This window comes from Apteryx rowi, unplaced genomic scaffold (assembly GCF_003343035.1).
Source record: "Apteryx rowi isolate R43461 unplaced genomic scaffold, aptRow1 scaffold_595, whole genome shotgun sequence".
Classification (NCBI taxonomy): Eukaryota; Metazoa; Chordata; class Aves; order Apterygiformes; family Apterygidae; genus Apteryx; species Apteryx rowi.
In genome coordinates, this window is record NW_020450866.1 from 157,230 (window position 1) to 175,732 (window position 18,503).

At 37.3% G+C, this 18,503-nt stretch overlaps 2 protein-coding genes across 8 annotated transcripts in view; both read left to right on the forward strand.

The window, feature by feature from the left end:
* The window catches only part of KLHL7 (kelch like family member 7), a 28,749-nt gene extending 19,799 nt beyond the window's left edge, over nt 1-8,950 (forward strand). For 5 of the 7 annotated variants that reach the window (XM_026082841.1, XM_026082840.1, XM_026082842.1 and 2 more), the window contains 3 exons: nt 2,623-2,824; nt 3,140-3,237; nt 4,915-7,526. In XM_026082841.1, coding sequence (XP_025938626.1) covers nt 2,623-2,824; nt 3,140-3,237; nt 4,915-5,198 — 584 coding nt within the window. In that variant the 3' untranslated portion in view covers nt 5,199-7,526. Of the gene's footprint in view, nt 1-2,622; nt 2,825-3,139; nt 3,238-4,914; nt 7,527-8,863 lie in introns of those variants that run through there. The other 2 variants (XR_003256175.1, XR_003256174.1) reach the window with 2 other exon arrangements.
* Nucleotides 7,783-16,903, forward strand: NUPL2 (nucleoporin like 2). Its single transcript, XM_026082846.1, has 7 exons — nt 7,783-7,945; nt 8,864-9,116; nt 10,437-10,531; nt 10,974-11,050; nt 14,055-14,141; nt 15,696-15,780; nt 15,912-16,903. The coding sequence occupies exons 1-7, from the start codon at nt 7,834-7,836 to the stop codon at nt 16,478-16,480; spliced, it is 1,278 nt and encodes a 425-aa protein (XP_025938631.1). The 5' UTR covers nt 7,783-7,833; the 3' UTR covers nt 16,481-16,903.
* The last annotated feature ends 1,600 nt before the right edge of the window (nt 16,904-18,503 follow it).

Genomic DNA, 18,503 nt, shown 5'->3' on the forward strand with positions numbered 1-18,503 from the left:
CACTCTGCTCTTAGTTTACTTCTATAAATCCATAGAAGTCTCACCACGTGGCTGAAAATCATCTGTGATGTAGGGCCAGAACAGCTTGCGTTGTTTGTGTTGGGCCTAATGAGTCAAAGGAGAAAAAGCTTTTGATTCTGCTGCTCTTGGTGGTGAAATTATACCTGGTCCTGTAAAGGAATTTGTCTCTGATCTTTGTCAAATGACAAAAGTTATCCTCTATTAGTTTGCTGTTCTGTTGGTTTGTCTCTGTGGAGACATACTTCTTTCTTCAGATGTTATCATGCAGTCAAAAATTAAGACCATTGTGGGCAGGAGGGTGTCCCCTCTCCGTCCCCCCCCCCCCCAACCCCTAGTGGCTTGACTGTGATCTAACTCATTCCTACTACAGTGTTATGGCAAAATTTTTGAGTTTATTTTTGCCTAAATTAATCTGATGTGATATCTTCAGCAAACTAAAAAGTAGGAATGTATGTATGCCATATCCATAAAAATTGCTGCTGTGGAAAAGCTTAAAGAAAAAGTTGTTCTGCCAAAACAACTAGAGCCACGTGAGTACAGTTTTTAGTAGATCCTCTTGAGTTTTGCCTTACTGCAGAGGAAACTGAGCAGAAAATAAATAGTGGTCACAGTGATTAACATTGATAACAGTCACTTAATAGGAAGTTGTGACATTTAGATAACCTTGTCTGACTTCAAAAACAGTTGGACAGCTCTGATGAAGCAGCAGATGGACACAGTTTATAACTGCCACCTAGTGTGGTGAAGGTGAAATAACACTTTTCCCATTACTTGAAACTGAGGCTTAACCAAGGCTGTATTGAGAAGCTTGAAATATTAGAAAAGCTGTTAAATCATTCTAGTTTCCCACACTCCAGTTGATGAGGAAATATGATCCAAACTTTGATTGTATAGACTTCTGTCTTTTTGTCTAATATACTGTAATTAGTTAATACATCAGTAGTGGAGAGTTATCTCTTAAACCTTTCCTCACTTGCACGTATTCCCTTTTCTTTCCATAAATATCATTCAAGACAGAATAGTGAAAACTAAAATCAATAACTGAGTTTTTTATTGCATTTTTTTCCAGTGCATTTTTGGAATCCAGTGAGCACTGATCATTTATTGGGAAAAGTCTTTCTATCTCAATTCTAGCATTTGAAGCAGGCAGTTATGTGAAACTGTATTAATTAAAGAAAATGCTGCAGAGTGTTTAGCTGTAGAGAAATCTAAAAAGTTGCATGCTTTTGCATTGATTTACTAGTTTGGAAAACAAATCACTGTCAGTCCACTGTGGAAAATAGGGCTCCCCCCCCTTCCTGCACTGGTGGGAATACAGTCTTATTTGGAATAGCTGGCAGAATTTGAAAGCTAAACCCACTAAATTCTTCCACCATATTTAGGTTCAGGGCAAATGTTTACTATTACACTGACAACATGACAGCATATTGAAAATGGAAGCTCTGTCCCCCCCCACCACCCCACCCCCTTTTTTTTGTAAGGCAGTTCTACTGTATTTCTCACTGATGGTAATTTCTACAGCTTTAAAGCAATAAGGATGTGTATTTGCCATCAAGGAAAGAATATGGCCCATTGTGCTGTTCATCTTCATGATGTTAAGAATTGCATGGTAGAAAGAGAAAACAAACGTGGTTTATAGAAGTCTACTCTTGTGTTTTAGGCCTGGAAATGTAGTGCCATGAGTTTTGAGGGTTCAGATCTCCAGCTGGTAGTGAGGACACTGAGTGCTGCTTGTGTAACATATTTAGTTTTAGAAGTAGAAAGCTGAGGCAAAAGAGGGTCAGGTGAAGGCACCTTTAACTGTTCTAGATGAATGTGTCTATTGAAACAAAGGGGAGATGGATCCTGGTTCTTTTCTGTGAATAAGTCTTTAAGCTTCCATCCATCTTCAGTGGAAAGATTGCTTTTGACTTCAGTAATAGCTTTTTTGGACCTTGGGGAAAGAGGGAACAGACCCTGCACTTCTAGATAATAATAAGGATTTGCCAGTCCCCAGGAAGAAAGTAGAATGGTAAAGGGTAGCTATTTTGTGGTTGCTAATAATTTGGAAGTATGTTATAACATAATCTAGCCATTTGATTCCAAATGCAACAAGTGTTTTGGGAATTAGTCAAGTCACATTGTTTATAGGAAAAAGATTTATGGGAATCTGTACTAAGTTTATAATACTTTGGTTTCATCTTCACGTCTGAAAATTCAATACATTTCAAGTACTGAGGGGTGGCATGAGATGAAAATTGTCAGTAATTTATGCATATCCTTGTTCAATTTTTTCTTCCCCTGAAAAGAATATCCGAATCACTTGTTTGTTTTGGTACCTTGATAGCAGTTTTATAAATTTACTTGCATATTTTGGAAGACAACAGAAGAGTCAAGAAAAGAATTTTAAGTACGTGCTTCCAGAATAGTCCCAAGTTTTGAGTTGATTAGCTCTGCTATTAGAGGTTGGAAAGCAGCTTTCCGTTTTCAACTAGCAAGTAGAGCATCAATTTGATATTACTGTTAGACTTTTCTTTGTTAAGCCAGTTGTAAAAAAAAATAAATAAATAAAAATAAATAAAAAAAATTAATGCCACTTTGGTGGGTTTCTTATTTTTTAAGGAAATTCTGCACTGTATTTGTTTGAGTGCTACGATACGAGAACAGAAAGCTGGCACACAAAACCCAGCATGCTGACTCAGCGGTGCAGTCATGGAATGGTAGAGGCAAATGGCCTCATTTATGTGTGTGGAGGAAGCTTGGGAAACAATGTTTCTGGAAGAGTCCTAAATTCCTGTGAAGTTTATGATCCAGCCACAGAAACGTAAGTATCAATTCCAATACTTGTCCCTGTGGTTTTGCCCACTCTTTAAATACCTGAAGTATACAGGTCTTCCCATTTATCTATAAAATAAGGAATTTTCCTGAGTTAAGTATTAACAAATAGGATATTTGTAGTTTTACTTAAAAGGCTGCTTTTCTTAAGCAGCCTTCTTCCATATTTCACTTCCCCAATTCTAGGATGAGCTTAATTATTTTGTTTATTTTCTAAGAGCTAAACTGTGGGTTTTCCTGTGGCATTTTGTGTGTTGTGGGTTTTTTGGTTTGGTTTTGTTTTGGTTTTGTTTTTTTCTCCTAGGTGGACTGAGCTCTGTCCAATGATTGAAGCCAGGAAGAATCATGGACTGGTGTTTGTAAAAGACAAAATATTTGCTGTGGGTGGACAAAATGGCTTAGGTACTCTTAATTCTACTAGTTTTGTAGCTGGTCTCCCAAGGCTTCTTGGGGGGCTTTTTGCTTTTGCTAAAAATGCATTCTAGTCTATTCATCTGAAACATTCTGAGCAGTACCATAAAACATGCTCTACCATTGTCCCTGTATTGCTGCCTGCCTCCTTTCACCTCCCTGCTTTGCTCTATCTTGATTATTTCTCAAGCTCTTTTATTACTGATAGTCCTGTCAAATTCAGAAATGTGTCCATACTGTAACTCAGTTCTGCAATAGGTTAATGTAGGTAAACCAGGCATCTGAAAAAAGCTAACTTTGTTAGTCCTTCATTATGCATGTTGAGACACTGTTCCTCAGAGAGGCAGATTAAGGTGTAATCACTATTTTGAGAAATTCAGTCTGAAGACTTGTAGCTAATGGGCTATAGCTATTTTTAAGTGGTGAAACAATGAACTTTTCTGACTGCCCTAGGTATGAAATATGACTTACTGTATGCCCATGGGCAAGTCACTTAATAATCTGCCTGTCTACTTGTCTGTTAGCTTAGAAAATAATAGTTTATTTCCTAGGAGAGTTGAATTTGAAATTTAATTACATAGGATTTCTGAAGTGCTTTTGAAAATGAAAAATACTCAGCTTTATTAATCATTATTTATGATAACATTAATCTGAAATCAGATATTCTACTTCTTTTAGTATATAGCTTGCAATTTAATTAGCTACTAGAACTATTCCAACATGATTGATTCCCAATACAAAAATATCAGTAGATGCAACTCTTGTGCAAATAGTTTATCAGCTACTCAGAGCTGCCTTTTTGCAAAATTCTAGTGTATTGGCTGAATGCTTATTTCAGAAGTGTGTAGTATTGATCCAGTAAGTTAAACTATTATTTTGCTGTTTTTCATATTCTGTGGCCTGATTGACTAATTGTTCTTATTGTAGTATAATGGGAAAAAGTTACATTTGGGATAAAATATTCATATGTCTTAGGATCACAGAGGTTTCTTGATCTTTGAGGTCTAATAATTCACGAATGGAAGTAAAAACTCTTCTGTGTCTCAGAGTCACTATTGGTAAATAGGAATAATTGAGTATTGCAAATATTGTAAAGTGTAGCTGTTAGCCTGTTTCCTAAAGAAGGAAGTCTTACACAGTCCCAATATCTACTTTTCCCTAATAATTCCTGAGTCTATTGGCCAGTTTCTGTCAAAGAGACTTACGCCTCTGATGTTAAATTCCTTGAAGTTTAATGAAGAGTATTAGTAAATGACCCATTTAGTTAAAGGTACTGGTGAGTGACATGTCTAGAATAAAATACCCTCAGTGCATAATGGCCCTTAGATGTTATTAGTTCTTCTGTTTGTGAAACAACATGTTAGATCAAAGATTGTATTATGAAATTTATAACAATACATCTTAGTTTCAGTCTCCTTTTTCTCTCTGCTTTGTTTCTGTATTTAAGAAAGGTAAGCAGCTAATTTAGAAACCTGTGGCACTTCCCTCTCCCCCCTTTTCCCCCTCCCACCCCCAGCCAAGGAAATATTTTAGCTTGCTTTTACTGTTATGATTTGTTTTAATCTAAACCTTTAAAATCACAACCAAGTTTTATGAAGCATTTGTATGCTAAAGTTCAGCCTAGAGTGTGTAACGTAATAAGCACTTACCTATTTCATTGCTTTGCAGGTGGCCTTGATAATGTAGAATATTATGATATCAAGATGAATGAATGGAAGATGGTATCTCCAATGCCATGGAAGGGTGTAACAGTGAAGTGTGCTGCTGTGGGATCTGTAGTCTATGTCCTGGCTGGTTTTCAGGGCGTTGGTCGATTAGGGCACATTCTCGAATATAATACTGAAACAGACAAGTGGATAGCCAACTCCAAAGTTCGCGCTTTCCCAGTGACAAGTTGTTTAATCTGTGTTGTTGACACTTGTGGCGCAAATGAAGAAACCTTAGAGACCTGAAGACCTGGAAGAGATACTGAGACATTCTTCAAGGACTTGGGGAAAGATAGCCATGGTGCTTTGCTTCCATGTTTTATTGAATCTTGTTAAACTGAGTAATAGGAAAAACTGAGATGCAGTCTTTGAATTTGTATATACAGCATATTGTATAACATGGATTTTGTCATGCCCATCTTATTGTCTGTTTTAAGAGATGGGGATGTGTTTTGAGAATCCAGTTACCTAGCTGAGAACATAATGACATCTTCCTTTGAAAAGACTGTGTGGCCTTGTCAAAAGTAGACCCAATCCAATTATTTAGAAGAATTCAAAGCATTTGATGAAGATAAAGATTTCTGGCTGAATGATACTTTCCAGAGCTCAATTGCAAAGATTCTTCCTTTAATAAAGGTGAGTAAATACAACCTGGGTCATGAGAAATACGAGCAAACTTTTCTCATTTATATATACCTGTAAAAATCTTACTAGAATGCAATGAAAATTTTGCTCAGGAAAGAGCAAGAACAGCAGTATAATGGATTAAGATTCCCATGGAGAAGGGGGATAGATTATACAGCTCCTTTCTTATAATGGCTGCCCTATTTCAGTGACTTTCTTCCATCATTTGCATGACTGCATATCAATTTTGAAGTCAGACAGGCTATATATATATATATATATATATATATAAAAAAGCGAAACACTTTGCTAATGACTTCTTTGGCATTTTGGGGAGCTTTCACAAAAAGACTCCTGAGCTGTAACAGAACTAAACTTTTGATTATGTTGAGGTGGGGGGCGAGGGTGGAGGAGGTCTGCAATAATTGTGCACTATATTAGCGAGTTGGAAATTTGGGATTCATTTTCACTATATCTTCCCAGGCAACCAGACTGTACATGCTGTGGATGCCAAACCATTAGCAAAGATGGGAATAGGTTTGGGAAAGCAAAGTCAATACAACAAATGTATTGATTTTCTTCTTGAAAATGACTGTTTTTAAAATGGTATGAACGAAGTCATTAAAGTTATTTTATAGAAGTCTTCTAAAGTTGCACATGGTTATTAATCTCTGGTTTATAAGCATATAGTACTGTAAATGTTTCCAGACGGCCAACATGGTACTAAATGTGATCACAGTCTTTCTTCCAGCATAGAAATTCAGGCTTGTCAGGCTATCAGTATCAATACTGTGTACATCTTCCTACTTTTGAAAAGCTATACGAATTGATACATGTAAGTCTGTTCTGCTCCCGTGCTAGGTCGTAAATGTCTTCATCCTAATTTTGTCACCTTTTTTCTAACTTGCTAATTCCTTCAGATCTGTTTCTATGAGACTATCAAGTTAACTTAAAAAGTTGGTGCTTGCCTATCTATATCTTGTGCATCGCTGGTGGTGTGGATTTTTATTCTGTTTTATTTCTGAAGATACATCAAGTTCTCAAATGGTATAATTCCAGTTTTAAGTCAGTACTGCTTTGTAGACTATTTTGTCTCATACTAACAACTCTGCATGTATGGTAAACTAATAGATGCATTCATGGGTTTCATAGTGTTTCATGCAACTCAGCTCTATATTCAGTAGTAAGTGAATGCTGTAAAACACTTTTTTTTTCCTCCCCTCTTGCCTTTTTTTTTTTCCTACTGATTGAGCCATAAAACAAATTTGTTACTGGTATCTTGAATATTTGTGTTCTAAGATACTGCAGAGACTGGACTGAATTCTGCACTTTTTAGGTTCTACCGCCTGTTGGATTTTTTTTTGTGTCTGCTTTTAAAGTTGTGAAGCACCTTTTTCTAAATTTCTTTTCAAGAGGTTAATAATTTGCTTAAGCTACTGAAAAATTTATAAGTAGAAAGACTGAAAGGATTTGAGAGAACTAGACTACTGTGGAACACACATCTAACACCTTCATGTGGATATTTTGTTTGAACTACTGTACACTACTTTTTTCAAATCAGTCTACACTTTCTTAACAGGGTAGGCTGCTCAGTACTTGCAGCTCAGACTTTGCACAAAGTGATGATGCTCTTGCCTATGTACACCTGGTAATGATCACTTGATTTTTTTTTCTTTTTTCTTATTAGAGTTTTATCATGCTCTGGGCCCTAGGTCATAGACTTGGTTCAGTCAGATTCATTGTCTGAATTTGAAAATTGTCCAGAATGCAATACTTTGTTTCTTAGGTCATTTTGTGTATTGAAGATGTGTATTGATAAAACTAATGAAGTGACACCTTGGCTCAGTATAAGAAACACTTTTTTGAAGCTTATGATGCGAGTGAAGTGAAATACCTCAGTGAGGCTTGTGACTCGGTACATTTTGATCAATAAATGATTTTTCTTCGGTAGCACTGGCAGCATGTTTAATGGCTTAACCAACAGGACCTTTTGTCCGCGCCTTCTGCTTGAGTCTTAAAACCTCACGGAGCAAGCGAGGCAGCCGGGCAGCTCCCTCCCCCCGGGGCCGCGCAGCCGGCAGCCTCGCTGTGGAGGCGACGGTTGGGCCGGGGGCGGACCGGGCCGAGGCGCGGCGCGCGCGGGCTGTGGGCGGGGCCGGCGCCAGCTCCCCGCCGGATTGGTGCCTCCTCCCTGTGTTGCGCCTGCCCGCGACGTCACTGCGGCGCGGCGCGGGCGGCCGGGCGGTTGGCGGCCGCCATGGCCATCTGTCAGTTCTTCCTGCAGGGCCGCTGCCGCTTCGGCGACAGGTGCTGGAACGAGCATCCCCGCGGCGGCGGCCGCTCCGGGCCCCCTGCGCCGCCCTCCCAAGGTACCTGGGGCCGAGCCCCCTGCGCGGCCCTTCCGCAGCCGCCCGCCTCCGGCTTGGCCGGGGCGGGGAGCAGGGCCCCGCGGCGGCCGGGGCGAGGCGCGCGGCGGGGCTGAGCAGCTCCGGGCTGGCGGTGGGCAGCGGGGCGGGAGCCGCGCCGGGGCGAGGCGCCGCCGGGGCGCGGGAGCTGCGCGGGCAGGAGCTTCCGCGTCTCCCGCCTTGGCTCGGCTCGGCGGTCGCGTCAGCTTAGGGGCGGTGGGTTCCGAAGAAGGCACCGTTGAAAGTGCCGAATGAGCGGAGAAAACGAGAGTCGTTCTCCACTGTTATTTGCAAGGGCAGTAGGCAAGTTTCAGACACCCGCAGCTGTAACTTTTAAGGTTGTTTTGAATCTGATTTGATTTGGTTCTTTGGAAGCTTTTGACGCACAAGTGACGTGATGAGCAATGCTATTGGACAGATAGACGTGGGGTAACAACTACAGTTGCTCGTGTACTTACTGAAGGAGGCTCTGAGTTTGCCTGTAGCATGCACAAACGAAACGAAGGTCTTAAATTTGGAGGTCTTCTCATGCAACAGAGATGCTGCTATAGCTTTTTTAGCAGAAGCCCCTAGTGTAAATATACTGAGTTAAATTTTATTTTTTCTCCTGGGCTAGTTACTTTGCAGAACAACATAAGCAAAACTGAAACAAACTCTTTTCTGCAATACTCCTAGCAAGTTTTTGTTGTTGACATAGTGATGTGTATGATGAGGAGTTCTCTCCTGCTCTGATTTCAGAACTACCCTAATTAACTCGCTCTTTTCAGGTTTTCTTTTTAAATTTTTTACTGACACTATGAGAATAGCTAACTTACAGTTGTTTTGTTGTTGTTGTGAATATTGTTTAATATCTTAAATGATTTAACACTATTTCATTGGAAGGTACCACCAGAGGAGGAGGAGGAGGATGGGGTGCAAGTAACCACAGATACACTAACGTTATCCAACCCTCCACCTTTAAGTCCAATGCATGGGGTGGCAGCAAAGATCATGGAAGAGGATTTTTTGGATCATCTGATTTTGGATCGTTGGGCAGTGGCAGTAGAAATGCAGACTTTTCACAGAACAGATTCTCTGCATTAATGACCAGTCAAAATATTGATGACAGCTATAAAGATGAAGAGGAGAAACTTCTGTAAGTTACAGTCTTGTCTCATTGACTGGCTAATTGAAAGCATTTAGAATGAGCATTTTAAAAGCTTGCTGGCTTACTAGAGATAATGTAGAGGAGGTGATCATGAAGAGGGAAGCTGGAACATATAGGGAAAAACATTTAAAAAACCACTGTGTCATTTAGTTCTCTGAGTTATGATGGCGTGGGAAGAAGGAGGTCCTTGTCTGGAACCAGAAAAGCTGGGTTGGGTGGCTAGATAGCTATGATAGTAGTAAGGAGTTACGGTGTTAAAGTTGTGTGTAGGAGGATAAGGAAGGAGAAATTAAGAGTTCAGTAGTTGAAATTAAAGGGTCAGGGCCCCTAAATCAGCATTTCAACCATTTTAAAGAAGTTCTTGGGAAAAATGAACTATTTGGCTTAGTTTTCCTGACCCTTAAGGTAACAAATTATTTCATCAATAGCAAAATTATTGAAACCTACTTTCATGTGCATGTATGTCAGAGTTGGTTTAAGATGACCGGCAGGCTCAGGGCAATTACAGGGTAGGTGATGAGAAGCAAGCAAGCAGTGTGATTTCCTAAAGAAACAGGTTTGTGGAAGCCAGGAAAATGAGCAGCCCTAGCCCCTTCCTTTTTTTTTTTTTAAGAGTACATTGATAAAGTACTTAATTGAATAGTTATTCAGCTTTTCAAATGGGAATGTGTATCGTGTTAACAAACATCTGAAATAGGAACAAAAATATTATTAAAATATTTTTAATAAAAACTAATAGCATAAAAATATTTATGCTTCTCCACTATAGTTTTTCCCTTTTAACTGTTTACGTTTGGTTTTACTTCTGTTGATGTAGCTTCTATTTCTCTGCTTCTGCCATTTCTGGATTTTTATGTCCTTGATTCTTTTCCAAAAACTTACATGAAACACTTTTCTTCTTTTTCTTTTCTATGCATATTCATTCATGTTTGTAAAATCTTTAGTACTGGGAAGGTTTCAAAATTGTATTGTGATCTGCAGCTTCAGGGAAAATCTGTGGCAGCGTATGCCATTCAGGCATTTAAAAATACTGTTTGGGGATTTTTTTAAGATCTGATTTAATTTACTTTGCAGTCAGATGATAAAGTAAAATATTTTGAACGGACATTTATGTATCTTGCAGAATAAATGCATTTTTCACAAAGAACCAAGTACTTACATTGCTCATCCTGAATAGTGTCCTGCTTCATTAATTTTCATGGTTTCAGGTATTTGAATCTGGCCTTGGATTCAAACTAGGCAATTGCTTTTTGCGTTTCCTTTTGACCATATAATTTCTACTCCTTTTTTTTTTTTCTTGGCTTCTAGTGAAGGCATAGTGAAAGACATGGAAATTTGGGAATCTTCAGGACAATGGATGTTTTCATCTTACTCACCTATGAAAGAAAAGCTTAATATCTCAGGTAAAAATGTTTTTAGTATTGCCACACCCTGCTATTAGTTAGAACGTTTCTGTTGGGTGTAGGGCTAACTTTGTTTCAGAGGCCAGAAGAATGCTAGGCACTTGTCTGAAAACAACAATGCAAAATAATCTTTATCTGAGACGGACTATAAACTTGCAACTTGTTCCACATAAGCAGTATCTCATACTTGTCCATGCTGTTAAGCCTATATGGAACTGTTTGCAAACTGATCACTTGCCTTATGATGTAACAGGAAGGAATATTGGATTATGAGAAATTCATTTTGGGCATTCACATCTTTGAAGTTCTGAGTTCTTTTTGTGTCTCCAAGTATAACTGACTTATTACAGACAATGTATTAAGGCTCATTTCTTTGTAACCTTATAGAGGGCCATTGAAAGTACCTTTTTTTTGAGGTTTTTGATTATACCTCTCCTTTCAGGTTTTCCAGATTTCTCGCCAGAAGAGTTGCATCTGGAGTATTATAACTGCAGAGCAAACAATAATATTCAGAACTACGTAAGCATTTTAAAAATACTGAATCTTTTACATGAACATTTCAATATAGGACTGGTTAATATTTTTTGTGTGGCAACTCTGGTTCATTTGATTACCTTACCAAATTCTAGGCGATGATCAGAACGCCAAAATATTTTTAAATTGCTGTGCACCAAATAGGAAAAAAAAAAAAAAAATAGCTGCCAGTCTCAATGCTCTACCATAATTTTGTATTCCTCTCTGAGATCAAAGGCTGAAACTGTCAGATCTGGGTTTCTAAAACTGAATCCCTAAATATGTTGATGCTTCAATTCCCATGAAAAGTGGTGGGAATAAACTTTCAGCTAATCTCAGTTAAATGTATGTCTTTATAAATCTAGACATTCATTTTCTTATTCTGGCTCCTGATCTTGTGCATTACTTGTGGAAGTCATTTGAATCCTGGCTCAGAACTTTAATGTTTTTCATGCTGTTAGTTTGATTGTTGGTATAACTGGATATATATTGCTTTAAGTATAACACTGGGGAGGTTTATTTTACTTTTTTTTAACATACCCTTACTAGAGAGAGTTGGTGATGAAAATAGATTTTACTTCTAAAGAAGTATATATGTATATTTATAGAAAAAAAGTAACACTTTATATTTAAATATATATATATATATTTTCTGCTCCCTTTTAGTCCTATCAATATCAACAAAACTAGCATAGTTTAATGGTATGGCAGCAAAGGAGTTAAGCTATTAGACAGATGCCATGAAATTAAATACAGTATGATAAAGTTATGATAAAGTAGTGATAGTATGACTGAATGCAGTCACGATGCTGACCACTGTTGCTAAAAGCAGCCTTTCTTACAGTACAGACTTCTTGGGGTGAGAAGGAGGGGACAGCTAAATGAATCATTTTTAGAATCTCTCCACAGTCTTGCATTCTTTACGAAAAGTAATTACTAAGCTTACAGTAGGTTTATCAAATTGACTGTGCTGCAAAGCAGTGGTTTGGCTGGTGAAAATGACAAAATCAAAACAGACGTGTATTTTAGCTAATTCTATGAGTTTTACATCATGTCTGCCAAATAACTCCACGTTGGACACCAAGGTTACGCTTCTGAACAGGGTGACAGCTCTGTCACAAACATGTGGTACAGAACAGACGGTGTGCCTGTTAGGAAGTTTCCTTTCTTCTTTCAAAGACGCAGCCTTCACTAGCTGTTTTGGCCGATGCTTGAAACAAGTTGTAACGGCAAAGTAATTTGTTCTATGGATTCTGGCAAATTTCAAACCTAAAGTTTAGTAATAGGTTAGACAAGCTGATGATTCCATTTGAAGTAGCTTTTAGTTATTTCTTCAATCCTGAATTTCACAAGATAGAAGTAAATCCCAGTTTTGTATCCATCTGTGTTACCATGTCTTGAAAGTACAAACTAATTCAAGCTACATTGCACTCTTTCCTCTTCCCCTTGGTTCTGTATTACAGAAGAAATTGCTTTTGTCATTACTGTTGTTTCATGTGTTTATAATCACCAGAATTGCAATTTTTTTTTTTTTGAGACAGAAGAAAAGTTGGAGACAACAGAAACACTGTTAATAAAAGTCTGAAGCAAGTCAGCAACAAATCTGAATTGCCAGACCATATCTTTTTTCTATCCAAAAATGAAAACTTCTGTTGTAATTTTTTGGTTAGAGATTGAATGATTATTTAATCCAATTTTTGAAGCAATTAATCAAAATAAATCTCCTTAACTTGGTAAATATTTTACTGTAAAATGTTTTTGAGCAGTTACTTTTTTCAGCTTGGCAAGTATATTATGCTAACATCTGCTCTTCGTATAGGGTTGATGCTTTTTAAAAAAACTTCAATTAGAGAAATGAACTGAAAAGAGTAAACAATACATTACTACTGGCTGTTAGAAAGGATTTATGGCATCACTGAATACTTGAATGCAAATTCATGAAAGTTTCGGTGTACAAATGGTAACTATATATAGATGGTAACTATATGATACAAAATATTTAAGTACAACATATCTTATCCAAAGCATGTGTTTCTATTCATAGGTTGGGTCAAAATCTAAATTCTCCAGTCTGTTGTATAAGAGCTGATATTAAACAGCATGATCTTCCAGCATGTAACACACAAGAATTATTGATGTTTGCAGTGAGAGACCCTTTTGAAAGATTAAGAAATCTAGTTACAAAAGATGAAGCATTCCAGTCTTGCAGGCGTTTGGCACATTAGATGTTTTCCCCACTTTGTCAATTTTTGAGGAGAATTTCAGTTAGGCTGGACTTAAAATAAGGTTTCCGTAATTATAAATATATGAAATTCAGGTCTTAAAGTACTGAAAAATCAGTTATTTAATGACTTTCCAATCTCCCATCTAATACTTTAATCACAGTTATCAAGACACAGGTACTATTTATTGCTGTATACGTTCTGTGCAGTAGTCTGTTGCATCGCATTAGAGGGACTGATTTAAATTAATTTTTTTCAAACCTAAATATTTTGGGGTGATACTGTTCCAATTGTTCTCAATTATTATATTTTGAAAGTGGGTATTTTTTCTGAAAATGTAGAGAAACTAAGGAAAGTCATGCACTCACTCAAGTTGAAATCCTATAACTGGACGGGCCAGAAATAAAACAAGGACAGAAGAGTTTATTCTTATATGCTTAGAGCCTGAAATTCCCCGCTGATATTTTTTTCAAGCACCTAATTCAGATAGTGATAGAGCTTATATTTAGAAAGCTCCAGGACAAGCTTTTTTACATTTTCTGTTATGTAAAGTAATAATGTTGATTTAAGAGCATTTGTAAAAGAATTGAAGGAATCCTGCGTTAATAACAAAAATTTCAGATCCTCAGCTTGAAATTTCATGAAAGCAAAAATCTTGTCTCTTTAGTTTAATGAAGATTTCTTTTCTAATTCTAGAAATCTATTTTAGCTTATTTGCTAGATCACTCTAGTTCCATTTTTAAGTCTTTGCCAATAATAAGAGTATGCTTGTCTATCCCCCTTTATAGATAAATTCTGTCCAACAGTTAGTGAAACAATGGAAAAATAGACTGCTGGAGTTAAAAACTTTAAATGCATCAACAAGAGCAGCATTGGTAAGTGTTACTGAAAGGTAAAATGTTTTTGATGTCATTTTTTTCTTAATTTCAGAATGTTTCCCTTGGATTTTGTTTTGTTGCAAATGTGTGTTGCAAATGTGCTACAAATGCCGATGTTAATTTCTTTTACTAAGAGCATTAATGAAATGATTTCTAAGACATGATAGTTGTAATATGCCACCTTGATCTTAATGTGGAGATCTTAAAAGTTCCACAGAAACTTCAGGCACTGTCAAAGCATTTAGCTAGACTTTTACTAACTTTATAAAAATAAATGATCAGTATTGCTTTGAAGATCTCAGGATTTTATTTAACAACCAAATATACATGATACTCGTAGAGCATCCTTGTTTGCATCCAACTAGCTGAGACCTGAAAATGTTTGATTCCCAGATGCAGTGGCAATTTTAATGGGAGATACATGAACTGTTCTGAAAATCTCTACTGTGATGTGTTATCTTCTGGCACTATCGCCATGAAGAACAGCAGGCATGAAACTGTTTGGCTGATGGCCAGCATGAAGACCTCTTGACAGTAATCTTGAAACACACCTGGGAACATTATAGAAATCAGAAAGGGTGGAAGGAGGAATTACATAAGAGAATGATGCCTGCAGTTTGAAAACCACCCCATCTCTACTTCTCTATAGCTTTTTAGGTGATAGAAATGTGACTGAATACTTTAGCAGTACCTGAGTCAGATGAACATGGAAGTCTATGAACAGAGTTTTGGGTCTTATATCCATCTTTCTCTGAAATCAAAAAATCAGTGTATTGTATGCAAGTTGTATTATGAAGTTCTCTTAGTTAACTAAGGAAGGTAGTGAATCAGGATGGATCCACATTAGCAAGGCAGCAGCTGGATCCCAGGTTTGGAAACTTTATCATTGCAAGCCACACGGAAGTAGCAGTAGCTTAAGGTTGGGACCTGGTTATGTACATGTATATTAAGATGCACATCTCCAGTCCAGTGTTGAGTTCTCTGAGGCATAATTAGCACACCAGACAGAATTGTCCTGCAGGCCATCTTAAGATAAATAGGATCACTTAGAGCATTTCTGTAATGCCAGAAAGAGAAAATGTTATATAGCTGAGGGAGAAACAGTGTGTTTAGATAAAATTTGAAGACATGAAGGGTGCATGTTCCTGGRAAAGCATACAAATATTTTCTGAATCTAGATATTTCAGAAAGAGAATGCTCAAGAACAGTTAGAAGCCACTATTAAATAATCAGGGAGACAGAATAAATTGATTTAAGTGGAGTCTGCATGAAGTGCATTCAAGTTTAATATGATCATTGGTATGTTCAGTGCTGAAGGTGAAGTGGGATTTGCACAGAAAACTAGATGTGCTAAAGTGAGAAAAAAGAATAAGACAAAGCAATGACATAAGTAGAATCATAAAATATAGATTAAAATAGTTAAGAGATAAGAAACAGCTCTAAGAGGTATTCAGGTCATAATGAAAATATTTTTGTTTCAAGTATTTATTGAAAGACATTTCCCTGCTTTAGAATCTTAGTTTTCATTTATATATTTGGATTTTTTTTAAGCTATCTGAGTTGAAGAATGCGGTCAGTCAACCATTGCCTTCATTTGGATTTGGAGGACAGCAAACATCAAGCTTTGGGTTGTCAAGTAAGTTTCTGCATTAACCAACAGTTAAATGTTGTTTTTTGAGGTCTTTTTTTTCCTGTGTTTTTTTTCTTCATGTTTTGGTATTGCAGGTGTGCCCTTTCAAAAAGTTTTTCTAAATTTTATAATTGCAGACTTTCCTGTGAACAGCAACAGTAACAGTGCTAGCAATTTCTCCTTTAAAACAAGTTCCAGTCTTGTCAGTGCATCATCTGGAAACACCCCTGCTTTTGGGAGCTCTTCTGCTGGCCGTGATCCTCCTGTGTTTGGTGCGATGTCCTCCCCTAGCGTATCCCGTTCTGTTGGTTTTGGCAGTCAGTCAGCTCCATCTGCAGCCTCCTTCTCATTTAAAACTTCTGAAACAACTAGTGGTTTGGGAACTTCTGGGTTTTCGGGGTTTGGCAGTTCTTCTGCTGTGAACTCTTCAAGCACTACCCCACTTACAGCCTTCGGAGCTTTTAATGCAGCAGTAGCAGCTTCTCCTTCACGTTCAAGCAGTACTTTATTTGGACAGACTGCCAGTGTTCCTGGACATAATGTAACATCAGCACCTTCTCCAGTCACAAACAATATTACATCAGAAAAATTATTTACACTGAAGATGGAACTATCAGCTGAAGAGTTGAAACAATTTGAAGCAAAAAAGTTCACAATGGGAAAGATTCCTCTCAGGCCACCACCACTAGAACTTTTAAATGTTTAGGATTTTTATATTTATTCTGAAATTAGGAAATTCTTTTACTTTTTTTTTGTAATTGCTCTATGACACCTTAAATGCACAATTTTGGGGTTAAGTAATGAATTAAAATGCTTCCTTGTGAGTTAAATTTTCATTTCCTCTTTAAGTTTTCTGCAGTAATAAATTCAGAGATATAAATATTTCAACATTGTATTTAACTTTTCCTTGTTTGTTTTGGAAAGGACCTTTTAAATCCAAGAAATACACTATTGAAAATAAATTTTATAGTAAGAGTTCCCTTTTATACTCTGTACTGTGAAATTATGGGCAAAAAGAATCTTAAAACAAAAACCTTTTGTCAAAAGTAGGAACATTTTGGTGATGTATTCACAGCCTACTGATCTAGAAAGAAATGGATACAATGTAAAACTGCTTGGTTTTGGACCACTTTGCCTTATGTCTCTTACTAAGTGGTTTCATGCAGCCTTTGACAACTGTGTCAGTGGACACAGTAGACTCCTGTGTGGTCTGCACCTAGTTATGTGCTTCTGTGACCCTGGAGGCAGTTACCTTTCCCAGCTGATACAGTTCAGCTTTTGTTTGCTCTATTTGAGGCTATAATGCATACATTAATATAATACAATTTTGGGGGAACAATCTTAAAAGCATTCACCTAACAAGAAACTTGCAGTTTGCTGTTTTGACACCTATTAGTTACGTAGTTTTGCAATTAATTGCTTATGAAGTTTTATTACATTTATGTGAATTGATACAGTTTTGTTGTCTGGTTCTCAAATCTGATGGCTGTGTATGTTAGCTTTACTGAATTAATGATATTAAGGTATATATTTTGCCTAGATGCTATAAGCAGCAATCAGAAGTTTTCCAGAATGAGGTGATGGAGTCAGTGTGATGAGAACATTTGTTTCTGACTAGGCCCTCCTGTTGATGGTTTTAAATTACTGAACCTCATATTTTAAGAGGAAAGCAAAAGCTTACTCCAGAGTATACATAAATAGGTTGACTTGTTTCTTTGAATAGTTGAAGATAACATTTCAGTTCTTGCTATGGACCCATGGTCATACCTAAAACTGCACTATAAATGTGCTTCCTAACAAAGGTCTAGAGCATACTGGAAGATGGCTTGCTTAAATAGTGTGAATGAATTTAATGTCCAGGACGTAAACTCAAGATGACAGACAATGGGCAGGCATGCTGCAGGCTTAATAGGAACTCAGATGCCTTACGTCATGGGCTCGGTGTATATTCACCAGAAACTCATGTATATTATCTTACAATGCTGGGTTGCTTGTAGGGTTTTTTCTGGTGATTGTTTTGTAGATGAAATAAGGCATCTGTTTTTTGTTACTGTTAATGACCCAGTACAGGCTTTGCATAACCCACAAAAGAAATACTGATACATAGGCCTGGAGTTCTGTTTAAGTCTTATGAAATGTGTTTTCCCAAGTGGGGACTCTGGAATACTACTGAGACTTGTACAAATTAAGACGTGTACATGCTTAGGGCTCACTTAGCTCTGAATTGTTTATGCCAATTACTCCAATTCTGACATGGAGAAACTGAGGAACATAGCACTATGGTGGCATAACGTATTTTGCTAGAAAACCCCCATCTTCACAGCAGTTGTTAAACTCACTTTTGTAAAATCTTACTATTTAAAGTGACAAAAAGTGTTCATGGCTTGTCAAAGGAATTCCATAACTGCCTGAACTCATTCTTTACATACTATACCTATTCTTGTATTTCATTTATGGAGACTGAGTGATTCTTAAGCCTAATTGTGTCAGAAAGCTACAAGTTTAAAAAAAAAAGTTCCAGGAAACTTTTTTAAAATTAAAGCAGCATTCTAGCAAGGCAGGGTTATATCCTGGGGTAATGGTATAAAATGAGGTCCTTTTTAACCTTGAAGATCCCATGGCATGTTTTAGAAGACTGGATGGTTGTCTTACATTTAAGGTAGCAATAATGTTGAAATCACCTGTGCTTTCAACTTAGTCTTTATCTTGTGATGTTCATCCTCTTAAAT